This window comes from Macrobrachium rosenbergii, chromosome 49 (genome assembly GCF_040412425.1).
Source record: "Macrobrachium rosenbergii isolate ZJJX-2024 chromosome 49, ASM4041242v1, whole genome shotgun sequence".
Classification (NCBI taxonomy): Eukaryota; Metazoa; Arthropoda; class Malacostraca; order Decapoda; family Palaemonidae; genus Macrobrachium; species Macrobrachium rosenbergii.
Window position 1 is genome coordinate 7,231,419 of NC_089789.1, and position 25,417 is coordinate 7,256,835.

Here is a 25,417-nt window from a genome sequence, read left to right on the forward strand (position 1 = left end):
AAGGAGTCATGTTTGTCATCTCTACTCCTTGAATTGTTGAGTGTTCTCAGGTGTTTGACTGATTCACAATGAGCTTTAGCTGGTAAGTGAAAGGAGTCATGTTTGTCACTTTTACTCCCTGAATTATTGAGCATTCTCAGGTGATTGACCGATTCACAATAAGCTTTAGTATTGACCCCATATTGTTCTTTAAACAAGAAGCTGTGACACAAAAAATGTTTGGGGAAATAATGAAATGGTGTAACTTTCATGTTCTATTCTATTTCTCTATGTTATTACCATTGACATTGTTCTTATACCTAAACATTTATTGTCACTTTATTAAGACCTTTAGGAAGGGAATATTAATGAAAAAAGTAATTTGATTTCATAGTTTTACTGTGATTGGTTTGGAATTTTAGCAGACATTGAGCCTATGAGATTCCAGGGGAGTCTAAAACTTGTATGTGGTACAACAGTTTGTTGCGACTTCCTACTTATGAGCTTAGCAATAATTTTCTTTAGCGTTGGATGAAATTTTACTCGATGTAATGTTGATTCTGGTCTCATTTTGAAGTTGAATATTCACAATTTTTGTAGCATGTTTAAAAAGGAAAACGGCAAAAACAAGTATATAACTCGGGACCTGTTGAACTTCGCTAAAAACAGAAATTGACCAAGACTTTTTAACAAATATTTTTCCCAAAAATTTAATACTCTTTTTTGCCCCATTTAAAAGTATAACTAATAAATTTCTTTGTGATATGTTTTATTGCTCTGTCTCTTTTATTATTATAGAAAGTTAAAGGGGAAATTGGTAAAAATTATGATGGTGTGTTTGAACAAACCCAACTTTTGGGGAAGATGGATCTGAGCCATCCCGCAAAGGCCTCCAGATGTCACCCCAGTGCTACTTAACATCAAAATATTTTTTTTTTCATTTTTTTACTTTCTATGGATGACATTTGAAAGGAAGAAATTTGCATATGAAGTCATTAGAATCTCTAGGAGTTTAGTATAATCTTATAATTACAAATATAAGTTATGAGGGTAAAGTAACAGTATCTGTGTAATGGAGTTTGCTACAATACACATTACCACATACTCTTGAACACTGTGTGAAACTCAATAGTAAACTTCTTTACCAATTTGTGTATGTTTTTCACCTAACAGCTTTTTTCCGAATTGCTTTTGTAAGCTTCTTGGAAAATTCGAGTCTAAAGAGCCTAATCTGTCTCATTACAGCATATGTATTTTATTGGGTCTTGAAATTTGATGTTATTGGTATTCAGTACTGTTGGTACTGAATACCAATTGGTTATGTTTTCCTTTTCTTTAATGAAAAAAGTTAAATATTTTCTGTAGGACTGAATTGTATGGGTTTGTATATCTGTTATGAACTCTTGAATTGATGAATGGAATGCTGTACTATATTCTTAGATTAATTTGATACATTCTAGCACCCAGTGATTTGATCATACTTAATAGTGAGAAAGATAATGCGGTACCTATTTTTCATGGTTGTATATTTTTTTATTTTTGTTTTGTGCTCCTGCTCATTTTTTGGAATGGAATATTGTTTCCCCTTAGTGTCAAGGTTGTTAGTTCATTAAATTTTTGCCTTTTTTTGTAGGTAAAGTGGAAGAATGCAATCAAGACTTGGTGGCAGTTTACAGACAACACTTTGAGAAAGCTCTGAATGCAACTAATTTGGGCCTACTTGTTGATTCATACATTAGACGCACTGATCTTAACATTGTACGAGAGCTTGATCCCAACAAGAAGAAGGTAAATCAGTTTCATCATTGTTTGCATAGGTTTAAAGTTCTCTTTAAGTGAGCAAGGGTAGATTAAGTATATAATAAAATTGTTCTTCATTTTTCCCAAGTTAATTTAAAAAATCCTAACACAAGGTTTCCAGCATGATGTGTCAAGTATGCCTTTTTCACTAATGTATGTGAAAGTCAAAATCAAGCATTATCAGTCAATGAGAGAAGGGTGATAATATCAAGGATTTTTCCTCTCCTTGGTGCTTCATAAAATGTTGTTAATTGTAGGGGTAGGGACATTGGTTTTAGGCCTTTAATAATTGCAAAGATACGTTAAAAGTATAAGCTCTTTGGTTCATTCTTAGGTCAGTATTTGTTGATGGACATCGATATGGAGCATGTCTTATATTTAAGGAATTAGTGCATGTGCAGTGGTTTTCATATTAAATCATCTTAATTCTTCTCTTCTGTATTTCAGGATGTGCGAATGATCCGCTGTCAGGTACTCAACATCACTGCTAACTTTTCTCCTCATGTAGATGACACAGTTACTTTCAACGGACGTCTTGACCCCACTTTAACTACTTGGATGAAGGTTAGTAAAGAATAGAAGTAACTTGTACGGAAAAGTAAATCTACCCTGTGCAAAAGTTCACCAGAATATTTCAGTTTATCCTTTTTTGAATTGGTCACACTTTTTTTTTTTTTTAACCCATGGTCATATAATGAATTAACCCAGTCCCAGAATGCAGGTATTGCAGAACATTTACAATTAAATATGATATTGGGCAAATTTTGATTAAACAAATATAGTCTTGAAGACAGATCTGTATAAAGAACCCCTCGGAATCCTCAACATTTTCAGTTTATCCATTGGTAAATTTCTAAGAAGTTGTAGTTTACCAAATAAGATGTCTTTTATTAAGAATAATTTAATTTTAAATCAGTGGTCTGGTTAAACTATTGCATTTGATATAAACAGTATTTTATGAAACAAATATTTAGTGCAGTTTGTGGCTGCACTACTTCAATTATTGTAAATATCAGTTAGTTTTCATTACACAGTAGTATACCTTTTTTTCTTCAGTTAGTTTTTATCAGACAATAGTCTACCTTTTTCTTTCCCTTTTTGTGGTGTATATAATTAATCAGTCAGATATTGCATGCTCGGTCAAGTTTTTTTTCACAAAACTATTCCAGAAATGCATTTCAGTTGTCTTGTGAACCAAAGTAAAAGACATGTTCAAGCATATTGTGTATTCAAAGTTCCCAGTTACATATAACCTTAATTTTGAACCATTGCACTACTGTACCAAAGAAAATGTTAGGTATAGAGGTTGATTGCACTATCTTCAGCTGACACTGAGAAGTTTATATTACAAGTTCATAATATATTACAAGTTCATAACTGATACTAAAGTTATTGCTTCAGACTCTTAGCTGGTGTGGAAAGTGTCACTGATGTATAATTTGATTGCATTATGCTAGGCTGACACGGAGAGGACAAAATGAAAAGTTTTTTGAAAAAAGTTCATACAGGAAACTTTGTTCCTAATAATGGAATTTTTCCCTATGTTTTCTATCTTTGACACTGGATGATTGGCTCAGACTCTGTTATGGAGTGGATTTCTGCTGTTTGTAGTCATCAGTAATTAGTTTTTCTTTTAGAAAATTATATTTTATTTATTTTCATTCTCACTTGCTGATGGTAACCCACTAAAGTTAATTTATCCCCTAGATCCAGGATTGCGGACTTGTCATCGATGAAGCCCCAGGCAAAGTCGTAGAAGCTTTCCGTCTCTTCCTCCAGGGTCAGGGCTATGGTAAGAGTTTTGTTCTTATGTTGAATTTGATTTGCCGTCTTTATAAATGAGCAGGTAATGATGGGGACCTCCTTACGAAATGCTAGTATTGTACAATTGCATCTATTTTTATATTTTTTATTTTATTATAATTATTATTTTAAAAACCTAGTAGACCAAGAAGATAAAAATTTGTCGGCATAATAAGGTTTGGCCTCTGTCATCTGTTTTATGTAATGTTTGTATTTTTCTCTCCTCTTACCCTTAGCAGTTCATCAAAGGCTTCGTCATGTTTTTTAGACATTGCAAAATCATTGTGCATAATTAATGCTTATTTCATCAATGCATTATGACCAACAAACCCCCATATTTGATGTTAGTCCAGTATAAAAGTTTGCTTGTTTAAGCTTTGGGGTTGAGAACACAAGGAATACTGTACCACCCAAAAGTTTTTCCAAGTTTTGGTAAATGATAATTAAAAATGCAAGCTTAAACTTATTAAAAGGGGGTTTGATAATAAATATTGCAGTAATACATTTATTCACATTTTTGGAACCCTTAACATTTTTTTTTTTTTTTTTTTTGTCCCAATGCATTTGTATATTCTAGATGTTTTTCTTATGTACACTAACAGCTACATTTCACTAAAAAATTTATTTTCCTTGGCTGTTGTATTCTAGTTCAAAACTATTATTGTTAGGGAGTAAAGAGGTTAGAGCAGTGGACATATCACTGAACATTGGCATGGGTACCAAAGATAAAACTTGAGTGCTAGACTAACACTGAAGTGGAAAGTTGTTGCTATATTTCATATTGTTGTACAGGCAGTCCTTGCTTATCAGAGGCATCGGTTAACGGTGTTCCGGTTTCACAGCACGTGACTAACAACGTCGTTAACAAGATTGTCGGTGACGTTAAGCGGTTTATTGGTGTTGGTAAGCAGTTTATCGGCGCTGATAAGCAGTTAACTGCGCTGATAAGTGGTTTATTGGCGCTTGCAACATGAATGCCATTTATTACCATAATTATTGGCGACTTTCAGTTAGTGGTGCTCAGCCAGGAATGGAACCCCCCGCCGTTAACCGGAGACTGCCTGTAATATACTTCATGCATATAGAGCAAGAGTACAGAATTTATACAGTACAGAGCACTTTTATGCTATTTCATTGGAAGAAAGTTATGAGAGGGGGATTTGGGGGCCTTAGTCCTTGTCACCATGGTCCATGTATAAAATCCTTACATTTTAATTATCAAAAGTGTTCAATGAAATAACTGTTTGATATTGCAGGAGCATGTCATTTTTGTATTTTTGGGTTATGACCTTGTTAGTTAGGTTTTTGTAATGCAGTTCATTTCCTACATAGCTGATTGTTTGTAACGTTTAAGAAGTCTCTTATAAATTTTTATGCAATGCGTTACTGTAATTAGAATGCCTACAAAATAAAAGAGGGGAGGTATAAGAACTTTTGCAATATTTAGTATCAAGTAGCCACTTACACTTCATTTTTTTATTCTTTTGACTTGATAATTTTAGTTTTATTGATGCTGCATGTACTAATGAATAGGAAAATGAGGTCCCTGTCAGATATGGCTGACTTTCGTATATTTAGAACATGGTATTTATTTTAAATGCTTACCCTTGTAACTGTTATTAAAAACAAAATTTTTCAATGGCAAACATACGTAGATGTGTTATTAGAATTGGTGTAAACTGACACAGTGACCTTTCATTGCACAGCGCAAGTACTTTTATCGGTTGCTAGGTTTAATCTGAGAAGTTTTTTGAAGATTACACTTAAATTTCAAAATTGCTTCATCTTAAACCCACTCTTTATAAATAAGCCCACATACATGGTCTTTTAATATTCCAGCCTTTTGTTTAATAGTCAGAAGAATAGTGCTTGTACCTAAGTGCACATAGGTGTGAGAATCCCCAGCAGTTAATTCTCACTTTTCATGTGTGTGGTGCAGTAGACAGCCCACTGAATTTCCCAGAGATTTTCATAATTTTCCTTGGTTTTCCCAGATTGCCTAAGTGTAAATGACTACGTTACATATTTCATGTAATTCATCTTATTTTACTAGAGTGGTTACAAAAAGTTCTTTGCTAGCTGGTTAAGTGTTGTTGTTAGGCACTGGGTTTTTTCCTCCTCTGAGGTTGCGAGTTATCAAGAGGTGTTATTGTAAATGTATCAAGTACAGTGCTACCTCAGTAGTGTCTAAAGATTCAAAAAACTGGAAATTCTCATTTGAATTTGAATTTTGGCAGAGGCCAACAAAGAAATCATCTCGTGCTTTTATAGGACAACACAACTGTGTGACTGTTCCACTCCTAGTAGACACTTTGTTTAGGAGATGTCAGAAGAGGGGTCAGTCTTTGCTATAGGGTTATAACTTAAAGGTGGTTAGACACTCTAGAACCTGTATAAACATCAGGGTAAGGAGTGTTGTATTCAGTTGACTTGCTGTACTGTAGTCTTCCCTTTATTTCTCAATACAGCATCCCCAAGAACTGTACAGGGTTATTCACCGCTGAAATGATGAGCAAGTGCTTAGTCCATTCCAGGAGTACCTTATAGAGTTTAAAATTGCAAAATCTTTGAGTTTACTGTTAGTAACAGGGTTTCTGTCTTACATTTTCTTGTTTCTCTTAGAGCCATGGATCTAGTTGCTTATCTCAATCCCAGTAGCTCTCTAATGGATTTTAAAGGTCCCAACCTGCCAATTCTAGGGCATTTACCAGCTTGATCTTTCCTACTGAGAATAAGATTTCGGCTAATTTACAGTAGTGGGGTTTTGGTGTCACAAACCCACATATAGAAATTAAATTTCTTACAAGTTGTGGATCTATGATACAAAGTGCGTCTTCTCAGCCTTGCTGACTTAGCATAAACCAATAGGTCAGACTACACAAAAAGTGAGGCAACTGTTAGGGACACTGGGGTTTGTATGCACTTTTGCTAAGTCACTGGTGATTTCCTTATGTCTATTAAACAAAAGACTCAAGTACTAGAGAATTCAAAGATCACATATGGGGCCTAATTATAAATAGTGGATTTATATGAAAAAATTTTGAAAAACAAATAATTCTATTAACACTGGAACTTACCCACATTCACTTAAAAATATGAGAAGGATATGGTTTAAATATTGTTTGGGAATTTTTATCTGATCTTTATAGCTAGTTGTCTTAATTTTTAGGATCATATGATAAAGAAACCTTTTTTAGAAGTACAAGGCAGATGTTGATATGGGTCTTCAGCGAGGTTATGGGAAACGTAGCTAGATGACGTTTTGTTATTCCTTAGAAGTTTTGGATTGTGATGCTTGCTTTTGCCATGTTGTGGTTCTGTTTTATAACTTGACTTTAGTCTGATGTTTGTGCAGTATGAATCTTGTAGTTTGAATTAACCCATCTTTGTAAACATAACAGGATTTTTTTTTTTTTTTTTTTTTTTTTTTTTTTTATTACCATGAAGGTAGTAAAGTTGCAATTCCACTGTATGTTTCTTTCTTGCAAGGTATGACTGCTTGAGTTGTACTGTACTTGGATGTTTAGTCCTCTCAGAGGATGCTGTGCATGTCCAAAAGTTACAAATGGTTTGCTTTCCTCTTGGGTTTCATATACAGTATATTTTTATGAAAAAATACACCAAATTATCCCCTGGTATTTGCAGAGGTTATCATTGGCAGTTTGCAGTATGGAGTCTCAAGGTAATCCATTGGGTATTAAAGGTGTAATTACAACCAAACAGTTGTAAATACTTTGTTTCAAACGTTAACATGTTAGATACCACATGCCAAGAAAATAGGTTGTGACTTATTGCAGTGTTAATGTATGGATGGTATGAAAAGTGTCAAAATTCATACTATACTGTATATAAAGTTTTGGTCTTTTGTTTCAGATACTTCTGGATCATAAAATTCTGAAATTTCTCCTTAATTCTTGTGCTCTTATATGAGAATTGAGTACATCTGTGAATTGTTAGAGAATTGACCTTATTATTCAGCATTCATATGAATAAGTAACTAACCCCTGCCCCCACTTGCTAATTCTAGGAGTTGGCTGTGTATATATATATGCAGTACAGTATTGTTTGTTTCATTTGAATGTTTGCATATGCGGTGATGTTTGCTTTGCTGTAAGCTTGTCTTTCTTTTTTGTGCTAGGGTATTAGCTTTGAGATTCTAAATTGTAGGCTGTGGTATTTTGTATACATTTACTCTTGGGCTCCTCTTTAGTATGTGCAATCCATTTTAGTATTCAAATACCAATTGCAGTGTTATTTTGCTTTGTATTGTCTGAAGTAATGACTGAATTTTGTACTGCAACAATTCGGATTGGAAATAATGCAACTACATTCTGTTTAATCTCAGCTAGTTCTTGTCATATGAACTGGATTGATTTTTTCATCAGCTTTCTTTATGTTTACTCTTTTCAAAAACTGCTTAAAAGATTTTATTACAATTTAATGTAAGTGAATTGCTCCTTTTCATATTCTTCATGCATATGTTAGGTATGTCAGCAGGTCAGATTTATTATCATGATTGAAAATGTATCAATAGTAAGCGATGAAACACTCCGGACAACCAAAACAAATCCACCAATAATTGTGCATTGAAAGATTAATGTGTAAATATTATTACTGAACATTTAGACAGTTTTAGTAATGAATTGCAGTTATATTTTTTGTGACAGTGGAATTTTTACTTTTAATTTTAATGGTAGTCGTAAGATTATAAACATTACAAGCCCTGCTGAGCCCAGACTGAGCAGTGTGTTTGGTCATTAAAAGAGTAGAAGCATTCTTGCTACAGTAGTGAACACAAATTTTAATGACTCAAGGCCTTTATAAAGTGACATATTTCCATATATGAGAAAATTCAGATAATTTTGGAGAGGATGGTCTACCCTCAAGGAAGAGGAGAGTCATTGATGGTATTGTAACAAGATTGAGAATCATTAGGAAATCTTACTCTGCGACATTCAGCAGCATACTTGGAGTAGGTTACAGAAAAAAAAATTTTTTTTTTTTTTTTTTTTTTTAAGTAACTTTTGACTTTTTGTAAATTAGTTGCATATGTGGAGTCTTTTCATGAAGTGTATTTGATTTCAGTAGTAAATGGACAGAAGCAACATTCTTAATATTCATATTTTGAGTGATCAAACAGGTTTTATTTATGGTAATGTGAGAGCTGTGTTTGTGTCGAGTGGATTTGTCTTGTTACAAAATGCTTTTTGTGCAGAAAAATACATCTTACTTTTTCTGTTACATATTTTTCACAACTATAGCCATGTCACTATTTTTGTTCTTTTATAGTAATGCCTTTTTTCAGAATGCTCTACAATTCATGTTTACTATAATATTTAACATGGATGTTTGCTGGTGTTTACTCTTATTCCAGTCTTTTATCTTTTTTATATTCTGGTCTTCTAGGTTCTTGTTTCTTCAGTACTGATAAATTTGGCTTAAGATCTCTGCAGTTGCCAAGTAATTTAGAGCTTTTGCTTGAATTAATACTGAACAAAGGCTTGTCAATTAAGATATTTGTACAATTCAGTACTGCAGTCCTGTAAAAATTTCTTTGCTAAGAAAGTTTTTATAAAGCTTTGATTGATTGGTTGAACTATGCTATATATATAAATATACATTGATGTCCCATGATGGTAAATATTAATTTCCCCTGACCCCAAAGCGGTGAGTGGGTCCCGTCGGTCTTCTGCTGTGTCGATTGGAGAAGGTAAATCGTGTTGAACGCATCACCCATCATCAAAAACAAGCTTTGTGTAAGTTTCAGTTTATTTGAAGCAGCATTTGAACTAACCATACATGTCATGCTGCCTCATAAAAAGACACCATACCTATAGCCGTTTAGTACATGGTTTTCCCCTCCCCCTCCAAAACTGCCTTTGATGTTTCTTTATTGCAGTTGTTGTCTTTTTTCTTTCTTTGGTTTTTTAATATGTGCCATATTTAATAGGGTTGCCAGTTGCTTTTGCTACTTTTGATCCTGAATTCTTGATGAATTTTACCATCTGATCTTTTTTATTACAAACATTACCTCAAGATGTTATGCTATCCTTTTTTTTTTCTTTTTTTTTTTTTTAAACTGAAACTTTCCTTCATGATTTTATTCTGTGATTTTTATGACCAATGAATTCTGCTTTTGAAATTCCAGATAAATGATAGACTAGTAGTATTACATCTATTATCTATGGGAGGACCACTTGCCTTTGAAGTGGTGTGATCATTGCAGCGGTGGTCTGTTATAATTAAAGTATAGCCTTTAACTTTACTGAAGCAAAATCAGAAGAAAAGAATATTTAGCACATGCTTTCTTGTGTACATGAAAAACAGAATTTGCTGAAAGATAACAGTTGCTAAGCTACTAATAACAGCTTACATAATAACTTCCAAATGATACATATTGAAATCTTACTTTACTAAAGAATTGATTATTGAAACCAAGTCATTACAGTAATTTTAATATCCAACAGGTTCTGAACCTTCAACCAATAGGCATTTTACCCTTTAGGTCATTAGTTTACTTATTGAAGCTCTACTCTCATTTACTGATTATTTTATCAAGAAGAGTTATGGAACTCCACTTATTGGGTGACTGATAATTGAAATTTAATTTCTCTGCTTATTGGTGAACCGGCAGTTAATGAACCTCGTGATTCATTAAAGCAGCAGTAGCCGTTAACTTTGAATTCATTGCAATTTATTAATAAGCATTTGTGGAAACTTTCTAACAAATCGGTAGTTGATGACGACTTCAACTTGGTGCTGTTGAACCCCCACTTCTGCCACAGTGATGTTATACAAATGCCTCCTCTTTTTTTTTTTTATGAAGAGCATAATCTAATTGGCATACAGTTACGTCTTTTACAGAATTATGGTATGGTTTTCTTCAGTTAGTATATTTGAGTGGCAATGAACATTTCACCCATTAAAATAGTATATTTGAGAGACAGTACACATAACAATTGAAAAATTTTTATTTTGGCCAGTTGTCTTCAGAGTTCAGATTGTCATTTATATGAGGGACTGTGAACTATTGTTTGGTTTAGCTTGAGATGAAAGTATAGACAGTCAGGAAATAGATTTAGATACATGGGGAAAACACCTTCTTAGTGACACTCACTCCCTTAAAAAGAAACTTTACCTTTTAATAAAATTAGTTTATTTGGGCTATGAGGGTGAAAATTAAAAAAACTTAGCATATTTGTATATTGATATTTAGGATTTTTTGCAACACTGGTAGTAAGTGGAGAATGAATTATGGGGTAGAGAAATAATGTTAACAGAATAGAATGAGGTATCATACCATGGCATTAGGTCTTGTCTTACAACTCGTTACTAAGCACTTACAATAATGAAAAAGTGAGCACTGCAGTAAACTCTATGCCATGGTAATATGCTACCTCATTTTTCATACCAGTAGCCTTATTAGTAGTCTTAATTCATATGAATGGCTATAGACTGCTCACCCTCAAGGGTCCCATGTTAATATTTCAGTTGTGTTTTTGCAGTTTATTAATGTTTACACTTATTTTTTTTACACTCATTTTATAAATGGTGAATCATTGTAATAATATTGAATTATATTTATAGAGTATTAGGTTTCAACAGTTATATTTCTCGTAACCGTGTGGTGCATTCATCCCTTCATAATGGTTCCTTGATACTATAGGTAGTGAATGAAATAATCCGAAGCGTTATGCTGTATATTTTTTAGAACAGTCACAAGAAAGCATATGTTAATTATTTAGGTTTTGAGAGAAGTGTTTTGATGAACATCTTTGTAATAAAAACTAGAGACTGTCATTGCAGAGTCATCAATCTCATGATGAAAATATAGGCACTGCTGCCTCTTTTGTGTATGGTCATGTCATCAAACCCAAAATTTTCATGTTATTTTTCTTTAGTTGTTAAATGTTTAATGCTCATTATTTTATTTACAATACAGTATTTATAATTCTTTTCATAAAAAATTGGCAACCCTGTTTTTGGTAGGACTTTCCAGCATGTGGGGGAAGTCAACTTTGGTTGGCTTTTTCTTTTCTGTTGCTCCATAGTAACTTTGGTTGGTCACATTCTCTTTATTTCTTGCCTTTTTTCTCTTCCCTCCCAGTCACTCTGATATTCTTTTATTTTCATTGTTGACTAATTTCTGGCAAATTGCACTTCATCCATCCATCATCCAATTGTAAGAAGCCTTGCAAACTAATTACTAGCTGTTGCACTGTTAGTCAGTTTGCTTAGCACCAAGAGTAATTGAGGAAATATAGTTGTCAACTAAGTCTTTGCTTAAAGTTAGTGGTTTTGATAAGGTTTCATGCATGTTTGAAACTTGAAAAAGTGCAAATGATGCATACTGAATGGATGCTTGTTATATTTGTATTAATGGTGAATGGATATCTTGTTTGACTATTCTGATTGACCACAGGTCTACAAAAGCTATTAAGATGGCTCATTTTTACATCAGTTTTCATATTACTATCTCGCTCTTTGCAAGTACAGTATTTGCCCTCTTAAGTTTTCTTGTGCTCTATTTCAGATCCTAAAACAAATTGGTAATAGAATTTTTTTTACCTCACTGTTAATGGCATGATCCAGTGCTGATGGGTTACAAGTTACTCTGACAGATTTGGCTTGAAAGAACTAATCTTGGGTGATGTTATTCATTTTCATATATAGTGATGCTGTATGACCTTCCAAGTTTGTCCAGTGGCATACCTTTTTATTCTTTGTATATGCAGTGTTCTTAATTTCCAGAGGTTGCCTGTTCATTTTATGGTTGGAAAATAGTGTTGTAAAGGGCCACCTCAGAGAAATATTCATTATGATATTCATTATTCTAAAGTACTGTACAGTATATGATTTTCAGGTGGACTTAAAGAACTCTGTTCTTGATATAATTTATCAGGCTTTATCAGTGATTTGTTTACATGGGTGTAAGTATGATGCTAGTGCACTTAGTGTTCGCAAGGCACCCGTTGTTTACATTTTGTGTGTTCAGTACAGTACCTATGGTATATATAGTCTTATAATTTACCAATTTTATGTACTGCAATGTACATAGAGTTCAGTTTATATTATTACAGTATAAGGATTGGAAAGCAACAAACATTCATCAAGACTTAATGTTATTGTCAGTTAGTGCTGTTTGTTTTATAAACAATTGCACTGAGAAAGCGGTGATTAAGAGCGTAGTGTGGGTAAGGGTTACATCACACAATTGTTATATGCAAATGAATTGTCAAGAATCAACGAACCTAATTTCTGCGTACATATCATGTTTCGTGTTCTACAGCTGTAACATATGAATTGTGAAGTTCTCTGAAAAAGCTGCCATCTGTGGATTTCCCCACTAGACAGGAATTGTAAATTTATTGTCTAGTGGGAAAATCCCTCCAGATGAGAGAGGCATAAAATAATTAATAATACTATGATAGTAAATGGCAGTTCAATAAATTGTTTTGTGAACTTGGGCTTCCTCTTCCATTTCATGGCTTGTAATGGGTGAACCCAACTCATTTTACAAATAAGCCAAGTGTTTTGTAAGATATGTAGTGTGACATTTTCATTAAAAAAACATATTAAGAGGAAGTGGAAAATCAGTCTGGTAATACAGCAGTCTGTACACTCAACCTTGTTATTAGTGACAACAGAAAGAGTGAAACAGCAGCTACTAGGTCAGTTTTTTATTATATATAGCACAGCCAGCACATGCAAGTTATTTGTAATTTTATTTTTCACTAGACAGGTATTAACAAATGCTTAACAGTGAAAACTTAATCTCTTTATCCTACCTCTTGGGAAAATTCTACTTTTTTGTACCAGGTATCAATTTTGAAGCCCTTTTTGGTGGCCCTTCAGCATGTTTTTCCAAAACCTCTCCCTATGGTAATTGGGTGGAACCTTTGCTGCCAAATTCTCACTCTCCACAACCATTCAGATAAAACTTGTTTCCAGGTTTATGGAAAGCTAGCTATTAAGAGTACAGTATTTCAGCAGTACATAACACCTTTGTTTTTTAACTGATTTTGACATTGGGGTTGTTTTTTAACGGATAGTTTAAAATATTTGTTTTTTTGTATTTGCAATAGTATCCAAAGAATGGACAGTGGTCACTCAGCGACATGCATATTAGCCTGATCAAGGTAGTTTACATTTTAAGTCATTTTTAAATCTTTTTAAGGATTGATGATGTGATGGGCAGTGTAACAGATTGCTCCTTCAGAGCAGTGTACCATTGGTGTAGAAAACTAATGAAGCATCAGTAATTATATTCACTATTAATGTGAAAAACAAGGGAGCAGTAATAATCATATCCAGTATGAGTTACCTGATGGTTCCATGGTACTGTATGCCACGAACGATAGTAAAGTTGACCATAATGTTGTACTCTTGATGGATAATAAAAACCTTTTTTTTTTTTTTTTTTTTTGATAGCTCTACTATGATGTTTAACAGATCCCTTCTCTCTGAGGTGATAATGAATTATGCTTTGGAGATGTTGCTGCTTTGAATATACAGACTGCTATAACCCTCCCCTTTTCCACAGAGGTACTGCCAAATTAATCTGGGTTGAATAGGTATGCTTGGTACATCTGATTTAGGCAATTATTTTTTAAAAATAAAATGGGAATGTTATCCAACAGGGCATCTTCAACAGCTAATTTAATTTTCATGTCCCTTCTGTTGATTACATTTTATTTGGTTGGGCAGGGATTAATTTGAAAGTCCCTTAATTGAATTTTATGCCAAGTATTATTCTTGTCATTTCAAAATAATCTCCCATTTCACCAGTAATAAACTAATTGCAATTTGTACAATTCAGTAAAAGAGACAATAGTTTTTAAAAGGCATGTAATATATACTCCAGGAACAAGAATGTTTATTTTATTTTTTAAATTAGGATTGGGTAACACCAAAAGGGCTGGTACTCTAAACATTAGTATAGCTGTTTGTATGCAGAAAACTTTATTTGAATACACTTTCAAAACTTCCAACATAATGCAGAAATATAGGGATATGAATACTCTAAAGATCTCTTGATGGACCGTATCACCACTGTTTATTAGAAATAAGTATGTATACAAGAATCAGAAATCTCCATAGCTCAGTTCATTGCCACCTTTAATAATGGAATTAGAATTTATCAGTAGTTCAAAGGATATGTAAGGGCGTGTATTTCAGATTTACCTTTTGCTTTTGAAAATAAGTAATACAGTACAGTATGTTGTAATTAATGCTCATATTCAGCATTAAGATTTTTTAACCAACATTGAATTAAGTGTTTAGCATGAGCTATTCAAGTTTAATGTTGAGTCCATTGTCTAGTTAACATTAAATTGTGCTGTGCTTAAGAACTAGAATTTATTTTAGTGGGTTTTTTCTCTTTTGGCAGTCCTTTAATTCATTATTCATGATTCCTTAGTGTCATTTTATTAAAAAATTTGATTAAACGAATAAAATTGAATGCTTTCAGAGTACAAGTGTCATGATTTCAATGTACATGACAAACGTACTGGTGTAAGTTTTCATAAATTCAGGATTAGTTAATATAACAGTTAAATTGAACATGCACTGCATTACAAAGAAATCTTGAAAATGTTAATGAAATAAACTATATCCATAAGTAATAAATACTAGTTATATATTGAGGCTTTACAGTTCATTTTCATTTTAAAATCTGTGTTCGTGAACGTTATAATGTTAACAATCCTTTCACTGTACAGTTCATGTGATACATAGTACTGTACTTTTTTGACAGTCTTATCTCTAAGCTTGGAGTATGAATGGGCACAAAAGCCATCAGTATTGTGCCAAACTCCAGACATACAGATTTCATTCTAGTGTTACTTATTCATAATAAAGGCGCGTTAGATTGCAGATACCAGGTACTTAAGCGCCTATTACATGTCAGGGTATTCAGTCTTGTTTACAAGTGAGGGTGAGTTAATTTCCAGGTACTTGTATTGCCTTTCAAGATTTATTTTCAAGTCAGAAGTGGTATTGAATGTTTACGAATGTTTATCTTTTACTGTTTAATTCATCTACATAACGTATGATTGCTGACTCCTGGTAATAATAGGCACAACAGTTGCGAGAAAATATATCTGTATATCTGTATTTGAGTCAGTACCCTGTCATATAAATGTGAATATGTATAATTTTATTTTAAAAAACTCCAAAGTACACTGAATTGACAGTTAATTGTATAGTGTATATATGTAGAGTAGTTATTAACTAACAGATAATTTGAATGTGCTGTACCGTAGTATGAAATTCTTTTACATCTTTATATTCTTTAAATGTTAACAATAGCAACCACCTCCCAGTTGCAGTTAAAACTTGTGGACTTGCGTTTTTTTTTTACTGTAGTATATAACCATTCATTTATTTACATTTGTGACATTTTGAAGAGTACTTCATTAAAATATAGATATGCATATATATATATTTTATATACTACACATTTACAGTTGTGTCAGTGATAATGCAAAGTTGTATACGGTACTTTATTACATTACTGGTTGCAGTGCCATATATTTCCACATTCTGATTATAACTTTTTTCACTGATAAGTTAAAATATAGTAAATTAATGTAAAATCACTTTTAGCTAATTTAATCATACTGTAATTGGAACAAAACTAAAGAAATTATGTTCTAGACATACCTAGCTGAATAGTGTCAGAAATACTGTACAGTAAACTGCTTCATTTATTTCAAAACCAACAAAATTCATCCTAATAATAGTTAAACAGTTTCTTGCTGTTTTTATATAAGCAAATTTGCATCTCAAGTGACATAACTGTGTATATGCCATATTAATACTTACAGGCAGTGTACATTGCCATATATACTAGCATGTTCCTTCTTGCTATGCATGAAAAAAATCTTGCTATGGTATTTAGTATATAACTAACACTGAATATTCATTTTGTCCACACTCCACTTAGAGGAAATTAGTTTATAGCAGTAATCACTGGAATGTATTCTAAGGATTGCATAATAATGCCTGCATTTTGTCAATATCTAAGAGTACATAGCTAATGATTTTTAAAGGCAATGGTTTTCATTGCATGTGGATAGATTTTCTTAGATTCTTGAAATGGTCTTGAAATATTTCTTAGTGCCATGCTTCTCATAATACAAATCTGCATTAGCACAGCAAAATTTTAAGAATCTCAACATTTTTAGACTTTCTTGGGAAGGGGTCTTAGTATAAAATGTCTTGAGCAGGGACATACTATTATTGGCAGTATATATTTTTAATAATAAAACTTGATGTATTTTTAATTTTGACAGTGTTGCATTTAAGTAGAAAATTAGGTCCAAATATATTTCAGTTATATTTACAAAATGGATCTTGAACTCTCAACCCTACAAATCAGTATAAGGAGCCAGCCAGAAAATAAATAATGGAAGCCGGAAAACAATAAATTAGAAATTTTTTCTATAGCTGGTCGTTTTTGACAACACGAATATGAAAACTCGATTGGATAACATTGGGATGCTCCAGCCCAAGGGCAGGTTGCTACAGTTCTAAGGGCCTTCAACTGATACTTATTTTTTTTTAACCAGCTGGTTGAAAATCTCGCAGTAGGCCTAAAGTATTTGACTGATGGTAAAGAACTTTTTTATAGGCATGTAATTTTTTGGGATAACAATTAAAACATTTTGCAAACCATAGATATTCACTAGGTTTTCTTTTGGTAGGTTTGATGGAGGGCCTTGCGCTATAATACGGTAATTTTATTAATGTTTTATTCATGCAGAGTAATTGGTATAGAGTAGTTATTTTATTTTATTTTTTTTTTTTTACATAAAAGGGGCCAAAAAAAAGTAGAGTTGCATAATGTGTTCTTTGCGCTAAAAAATATGAATCCCTGGTATATGCAGTAAAAAATATGCATCCCTGGTATAAACTTTATACATATATCTCAAATATGCCACGTAAAATGTCTTAATCCTTCGGGCCAGCCCTAGGAGAGCTGTTAATTAGCTCAGTGGTCTGGTAAAACTAAGTTATACTTAACTTTCTCAAATATGGGTGCAGTATTTTCCAAAACCAATTTGCCCCGAGCTATACATCACAGTAGTTGAATTGCAGTTTATGGGACTGATTTTTTTTTATCCTAGAAATTGATAAACACATCTGGGTGGTTAAGGTTTTCCACGTTATCCAAGGTTAAGAACTGCCATTCATGGAAAAACATAGAATGCTATACATGTACGAAGTTATAAGGCAAACAGGTGAATATCAAATACAGTATGTTATGCATGTATTGGCAATTGCATTGCTTTACAAAAGACACCTATTTGTGCTTCCAAGCATAGTAGGGGACCCTATTAAACCTACTGATAACCATGCAACCTTATTTGAAGAATTATGAACAATGTCCTTCTCTGAGGGAGTATAATTTGAGGCTTCTCTTGTAAATAACTCGAGATAATACCCAATAGGCTTCCTGTGCATTACTTAAGGAACTTGAATTTTAGACTAAAAAGACCTATCTTCTCTACAGTAAGCTTAGGAAAGTAATTAGAAAAGAAGAGAGGTATGGAGGATTAAGTTAGGTTAGGTTATCCCCAGTGCTAGAACTGGACTTGAAAGGGTGTTTCTAGGTCATGAGATGATTACCAGACTTTTAAAATTAAAATGATAGCGTACAGTACAAAATTAATTACCACATAGTGGTAAGTATCATCAGTCTTAATGGTGGAGAGCACTTGACATGACATGAGCTAAAACATATAGAAGATATGTTATGTATACCTTAGTTTTACCAGACCGCTGAGCTGATTAACAGCTCTCCTAGGGCTGGCCTAAAGGATTAGACTTATTTTATGTGGCTAAGAACCAAATTGGTTACTTAGCAACGGGACCTACAGCTTATTGTGGAATCCAAACCACATTATAGTGAGAAATGAATTTCTATCACCAGAAATAAATTCCTCTAGCTCTTCTCAGCTGGCTGGGGGAATTGAACTCCGGCCCATCGACTGACAGTCCGAAGCTCAACCGACTCACCCAAGGAAGGGCTTATAAAAAAAACCTAGTCTGACTTGAGCTAAAACATTTAGAAAAACCTAGTGTGGATAGTAGTTGACACAAATTGGAAAATTGCAGAAAGTTGGTGCCTGACACAGATGAAGCTTTTTTTTTTTTTTTTTCACCAGACATAGGAGTAAGGTGACTTTGTAGGAAAAATCTAGTCATGGATAATTAATTATACAGCTGTTGTGCAGCATTAGGATGCTGACTAGGCTGTATGGTTACATCAAGAATGAATGACCAGCTTCAAGAGGCATTTGTCTAGACACCTAACTTTATGCATCCTACAGGCATCGGAGGTAGTCATGATACTGTATAGGCTAATGTTAACTGTCTTGTAGTCAGGACATGAAGACAGGCAGATATGTTTGTATTCTTAAAAACTTCCGTTGATTTTACAATCAGTCAGTCCTCATCGAGTCCCACTGTACTATTTAAAATGCAAGTTCGAGTCCCACATCCAGAAATGTTGGCTTTCTCATCGTATCTTGTAGTTTTCTAGGAAGGTCTTGCTGACAGAGAACTAAATCATTGTCATTCCACAGGTTATGATTAACTTGGGTAGTCAAAACAGCAAGAGCATGCACACAGACAGATCCAGTAGCTAAGTGTATAGTAGGCTGGAGCTTGACACCTCTGTTGCTCTCAGAAACATGCAAGGTACAATACATTTTTACATGTCTGATACCTCAGTCCTTAAGCAAGCCTCAGGTGGGGGTTCAGTAAAGATAGCTGCAAGTTGCAAGAATAGGGAATGAGTCATCTTTTAGCCAGCCCTTGCTACTAGGTAATGTTCTGTTGAAGGGAAATTCATTGAAGGCAGAATTGTTGTCTTTGCACCACTAGATTCAAAGGGTTGGATAAAGACTCCAATGATCATGGTGGATGTGAAAGACATTAGTGTTTATCAGTCTGCTGAGAGCAGAGTTGTACCTCCACAAATAGAGCCATAGGGCTTGAAAAAAAAAAGTGGACCCTTTCACATTGGGTGTAATAGCTGTGCCATGCACTTAGTGTTATCAGTGCAAAGAGCACAGGTCAGTAAAGTGAATTTCAGCCATCCAAAGGTGACCTTGGTCACCCTCTTGTGGCCTTGGCAAGTATTATTTACATGTACATATCTTACTTGTGTAGAAATTGACAGCAACACTAAATATACCCCAAGCACATTTATTAGTCCTGTTGCTGAAGGTTCCATTGGGAGTTGGGTGTGCTATCTAAACATTAAATCCGTTATGTTTTGGCAACTGGCCGAGTAAAGATCACCAAATCCAGTAAGTAAGTGATGATCTTCATGTGCACTTAAGGAGCATAAGTTTGAATGTCATTCTGTTGAAGTATAGGTTTTCATTTTGTACTGCAATGAAGGGCTGATGCAGTTACTTCAACCAGGGTTTTAGGCCAAATGAGTTTTGTTTTATGCTTTTACTGCCTCAGAAGAAAGTGAGAAGAGTTGCTATTTTTTTTTTATGGTACTTCTTACAAAAATAAAGAAGGTATCTTAATCCAGTTTGTGGCTATTGGTTAGGAAATTCACAAAACTACAAATTTTTTTATTATTTATTTGTTCACATGCCATATGCAGCCAAAGCAAAAATTTCAGTTGGCTGCCTCCTTCAACCTCATTGTTTGTCACCTCTCAGAAGATTGACATGTCACCTTTAACGGTGCTCGAGACATAGATTACCTTGTCAGTGCTGTGCAGGAACATGATGTACTTTGCAAACGTTCCATTTACTCTCCCTAATTTTAGGGAATACTGGAAATGATAGCTTCAAAATTTTGTTGAACAATGGGCAAAATAAAATCCTGTTCCATGTGTAGATTATGAGTGACGTGTACAAGTACCTCTTAGTACTAGCCAAATAAAGCATCTTGTGTTTCAACTCTTTGGGGAACACATTGTCATGTTTCAAATTCTTTACTAATGCTCTTGCTACATTGAGTATGGTGACTACTATCCTGAAAGTGATTGTTCACAGCATAATCCAGAGGATGAACTTGTTCACATCTCAAGATTCTTAGTAATGCATGATGTGTAATTCAAGAGCTTGTCTGAGAGCACTTACAAGTTAGGAGATGAAAACCTGGTAAAGATGAACTTGTAATCTTTCCAAGGTTTTCACCAGATATTTACAAGCCCCCTCTTTGCATTGAATTCCATCTATTGTGTGTAACAGAATAGGCACTCCTTGCAAAGTGAAGAGTTATTTTTGGGCAAGTTGGGAGTTCCCCCAAGATATAGTTGATACAACTCTCAAGTCACCGTAGTTTATTTTTCTTTTTCTCAGCCTAAGGCACTGATAATTAAGTTTGTACACTTTGAAACATTGAAACTTGAAGTCATTTTTCATGCCGACTGGATGCACAACCCTTGGGTCAATGGAATCTTTCTGTACGGTTAGGAGACATTTCTTCCCAGGATTCAGTGAAACTTCTTTTTGTCTTATGTTCCTGCTTCACATCATGCACTAAGTAGAGAGGAAATCTTATTTCTTTTGTGCTTATTAAAAGAACACACATGGTTTCATAGCCATGATTTTTACTGTTGGCTGACTTTGAAATTAACAGAAATTTTTTAGTATCTTTAATTAACAATTTTATCCTTAGCCCTCAGGCCCATTCTTGTGCTGCCTTCAGTATAGCCCATCGTGCCATTGTTAATATGAAAAGAAAGTACAGGTAGTCGCTTTAAAAATTAATTTTTAAGAAGGTGGTCTTAAGAGGAAAACCTTTAGAGTATAGCCTTTCACAGTTCAGTCCGTAAAAACCATAATTATGAATAAACGTGGCCATTTGCCAAAAGCTGGTTGGACTGAGATATCTCCGCTAGATCTAGGAGGGGCTGTGACAAGGCAGTTTTGCTTACAAGTTGACACTTTTGAGCAGATAAGCTGGCAGCTTGTTTAAGATTTTTTTTTTTTTATGGAAAAGTTTTGTAATGCTGTACTTAATAAATGTCAGACAAATGGTGAACTATTTGTATACAGATGTCTACAATTTAGTAGATATATATGCACATATGATATCACAGTGCTTGAAATATATACCATATGTTAACAGCTAGGTAAATGTATGATGAAATGTGTATGGGATGTCTTTTGATCTTTAATTAAATACTATTGCTATATTTATCTAATTTTCAAGATGAAAAGTAAAAAAAAAAAAATTGTCTCCAAGGGAAAGGCTAAGGTGAACACTAGCTAAAAATCATTTTAACTGCATGATTAAACTGTAGTGCTTGACTTTAATTTCCTGGTGTGTGTTACATTGCAATTTATTTGTTATATATTCATTATTATATCATGCACCAATCACATAAAAGCTTTTATGCTTGTATATCTTTAGTCTGAATCTTAGTAATTTTTCATCAATTTTAAATTACTGCTGTTAAGCTGAATATTGTATGATATTTGCAATAAACCTTCTCTCTTATTCAATATAAATTGTCAGAATGTAAACAGAACTATTAATTTCAAGTTTGTCTACTTGAATGTGCAGTTATTGATGATGCTTGTAGTATCAGTATACTTTGCTGATATTAATTATATATTGCTTCATTTATTTTTTCTCTCTTTTCAGCGGTACACAATCGTGGTTTTGGATCCCGACAGTCCTCTCTTCCATCACTTAATGGCTCCACAACAAGTGTTAAGGATATCCGTATTACAGAAAACCCACTGCAAAATCCAACTGTTTGAAGAAAATTCTGAAATTCTTTTAGGGATATGTTACAAGTAGCAAAGGCGAAAATATTACAATGGCATAAATTCAACATATTTTCCCTTTTATTTTGATGTACGAGGTCTTAGAAAACCGCATGACTGATTATTTCAGGTTTTGTTATTTAGGCAACTTAGATATTACTTTTATCATGACAGGAAGTCTTTTACACTTTTCCTTTTATAAAGCGCATTTTAGACATTTATTTTTAACCTCTGTAAGTGCATGCATGTAGCAAAGTAGCAATTGATGTCTACAATATTTTATATACTTCTCAGCTGACCTGGCAGAAGTAGCTCTGCTTTAGTTTTTCTTTTTAAGTTTTGATTGAATGATGTAAAATGTCATGTAATAATGAAGTAATGTAAATCTACACAGGATACTCAAAATGTTTTGTTTTTCATTCCAAGTAGATTAAAGATGGTCTTTGCATTACTAACCGTAGGTGTTTTTAGTTATAATTACAGGGAAATGCTGTATTGATAATACATGTAAAAAGAATCAAACTTTTTTAATGAAAGATGATCTCTTAATATTATAATATACAGTACTAGCAAGGATAGAATCTGTAAAGTAACTTGTTCTTGAGGTTAGAATTGTGTCAAAGAAAGCTACTTTAACCTGTTTTGTGACAAAGAATTACATATTCAAGGCAAAATTACATAAGTGAAATTTTTGTACAGTATATATATATATCAAATATATAAATTTTAAGTGCAACATACTCAGATGGAAGAATTATATTTTTATTGTGCCTATAAACAGATGTGGGATTAATTTTTGTTTGCCTTGTTATTGTGATGCATTTGGTGATGTCTTCAACCAATTTAAAACAAGAATGATTAGAAAAGTATAGCTTTCACAAAAACAACAGAAATAGTCATTTGATTTTATTCAGGAGCTGTGCTGCTAGAGAGGCAATGGATCAGTAATTTCAGGTTGTAGGCTCAACATTCCCATAATGTTCCAAACTAAAAAGCACTGAAATCTGTCAGTATTCATTTGAGAATTTTACTCGGTTAACATCAATGTAGGTAGGCTGACAAGAACCTTTAAATTAGCCATCACTCCTTAAAGTAGGCCAGCCTTAAGAGAGTTGAGATAGTTTGGTGGTGTTGTCTCAATAAAAAATAAAATAATTTTCTAGAAAATCGTTTTGTGTTGTTCACCATAAGACAGATTATCCACTTAAAATTGGCCTTATTTTTATCTTTGCATGGTTCACAGCCAGGTTTATTAGTGTGACACTCAACTTGTAAAGGAGCAGCTTTTAATATCATTGAATTTTGAAATCTGAATGATCTTGACTTGCATGCAGGATGGTGAATGTGGGCATGGGCCATTTCTGCCACTATACATCGAACAGTGTAGTCATTATTGATCATATTGTGTAATTTATTTTCAGAAAAGTCTTTTACAGCAGCATGTAGTTATCCTTTAGAAAACAAATAAGCACGTACATTGTCAGTTACCATACTTGTGTGCTTACGATAGCCTAGAAGATATTTGAACCCTTAAGGAAAATCAGTTTTAAAATTGTTGGCTTATCTACGTTTAGGCAGCTTCCTTGTTCTTGTTAAATATAATTTTCAATTTAAAAGCCATTTCCACTGATCATTGTTTTAGCAATGGTAAACATCATATTTATTGAAGTTTCATCTAAAATGGCAAGTTTACATGATACCTTTCTCAAGTATAGGAAAGAATAATAGTAATGTTGATGTAATAAATTATCATAAATACAGTAGCAGAGTAGCACAAATTGTAATATTTGCTACATGCATAGTTTGCCAGTACAGTATTGCTTTTTTAATTTGCAGAATCGTGTATTCCATTGGTTCACATGCTTCAAGTGAAAACCTGCAGTGCTGATTGTTTACAGTTATAATGAGATATTATTTTTGTAAGGAAGGAATAGGCATACTGGGTGTTCATGTCCAGTTTTTCAATTAATTTCCCAGGTGCATATAACGACTTCCATTTCCAAAGCCACTTCTGAATGAAATTAACAGGCTAGTCAGGACATTTTTAAGAATTTTTTGAAGGACACAATTCAGACTGTTATACTTTAGTCTTTGTTGGCCTTCAAATCTGTATTTAAACATTTATTAACAGTTGAGAAAATAACATTTCTTTTGTAATATTGTTGATTCAGTGAATATCAAGAATTCTTGCATTATAGAGTAGCAGTTGTTATCTGCCCTCAGTCTTAGTAGGCTGAAATGTGGTTGGCACTCGTTAAGCAAGCCTTAAAATTTAACAATGGATCTATGTTATGTTCTCTCGCAGTTACATTAGCTATGAGCTTCTGGTAGAGAGCCCCATGCCTTGGCCGGTATTGCCTGAAAAGGGGACCTGGTGGCATTGTTGTTGAATGAAGTTAGCCAGACTAAACCTTGGCATATTTTTAAACAGTACTATGTTGATTGTGCAATTGTGTATATATTTACAGTAGATCAAAAGTATCTTTCTTCATAAATTTTCTAATTACTTACAGTCCAAAAGAAATTCCCATATGACATTCGTATTCCAATGAATTTGGGGTTTATGTAGATATTGTGTACTTGACTTCATGACTGTTATGTCATTATGCAGTTATTTTTTAACTGTTTATTTAAGAATACAATAAATAAAAATTTACATTAAATCATATGCCCACCATATCTCCCTTTTCTTGTAGGTAGACCTGCACTGTATATATGAAAAATTTGTATATATCTTTTTGGGAACATGGTTTCTGCTCATTTTGGTAATTTCAACTTAAAAAGTTGTCTGGCATTTTGGAGGTAGACAGTTTTTCAGTACTGCTGTAATCCAGTACTGTCAGACATTAGCAAATTTAACTTTTTTATTGCTTCTGGATTATAATTGTTAGGAAAATATGAATATGGTGTTTATTTTTAACTTTTGACAAAAATATTTTGCTTAGTTCTCATTTCAGTAGTGTTTAATGGTATACAGTATAAGATCACATCATCAGAGAAGGATGGTACACTAAGGGTTGTGATTCCACAGTCTGCAGAGACCATAACTTGTGCAATAATCATTAAACACATATACTCACTAA

At 33.4% G+C, this 25,417-nt stretch overlaps 1 protein-coding gene across 12 annotated transcripts in view; it reads left to right on the forward strand.

Moving 5' to 3' along the window:
* The window catches only part of MESK2 (misexpression suppressor of KSR 2), a 379,072-nt gene extending 353,655 nt beyond the window's left edge, over window positions 1–25,417 (forward strand). For 8 of the 12 annotated variants that reach the window (XM_067092545.1, XM_067092543.1, XM_067092550.1 and 5 more), the window contains 4 exons: window positions 1,613–1,767; window positions 2,227–2,343; window positions 3,487–3,571; window positions 22,210–25,417. In XM_067092545.1, the coding sequence (XP_066948646.1) occupies window positions 1,613–1,767; window positions 2,227–2,343; window positions 3,487–3,571; window positions 22,210–22,328 (476 nt within the window). In that variant the 3' untranslated portion in view covers window positions 22,329–25,417. Of the gene's footprint in view, window positions 1–1,612; window positions 1,768–2,226; window positions 2,344–3,486; window positions 3,572–9,247; window positions 9,339–22,209 lie in introns of all 12 variants that reach the window. The other 4 variants (XM_067092546.1, XM_067092544.1, XM_067092553.1 and 1 more) reach the window with 1 other exon arrangement.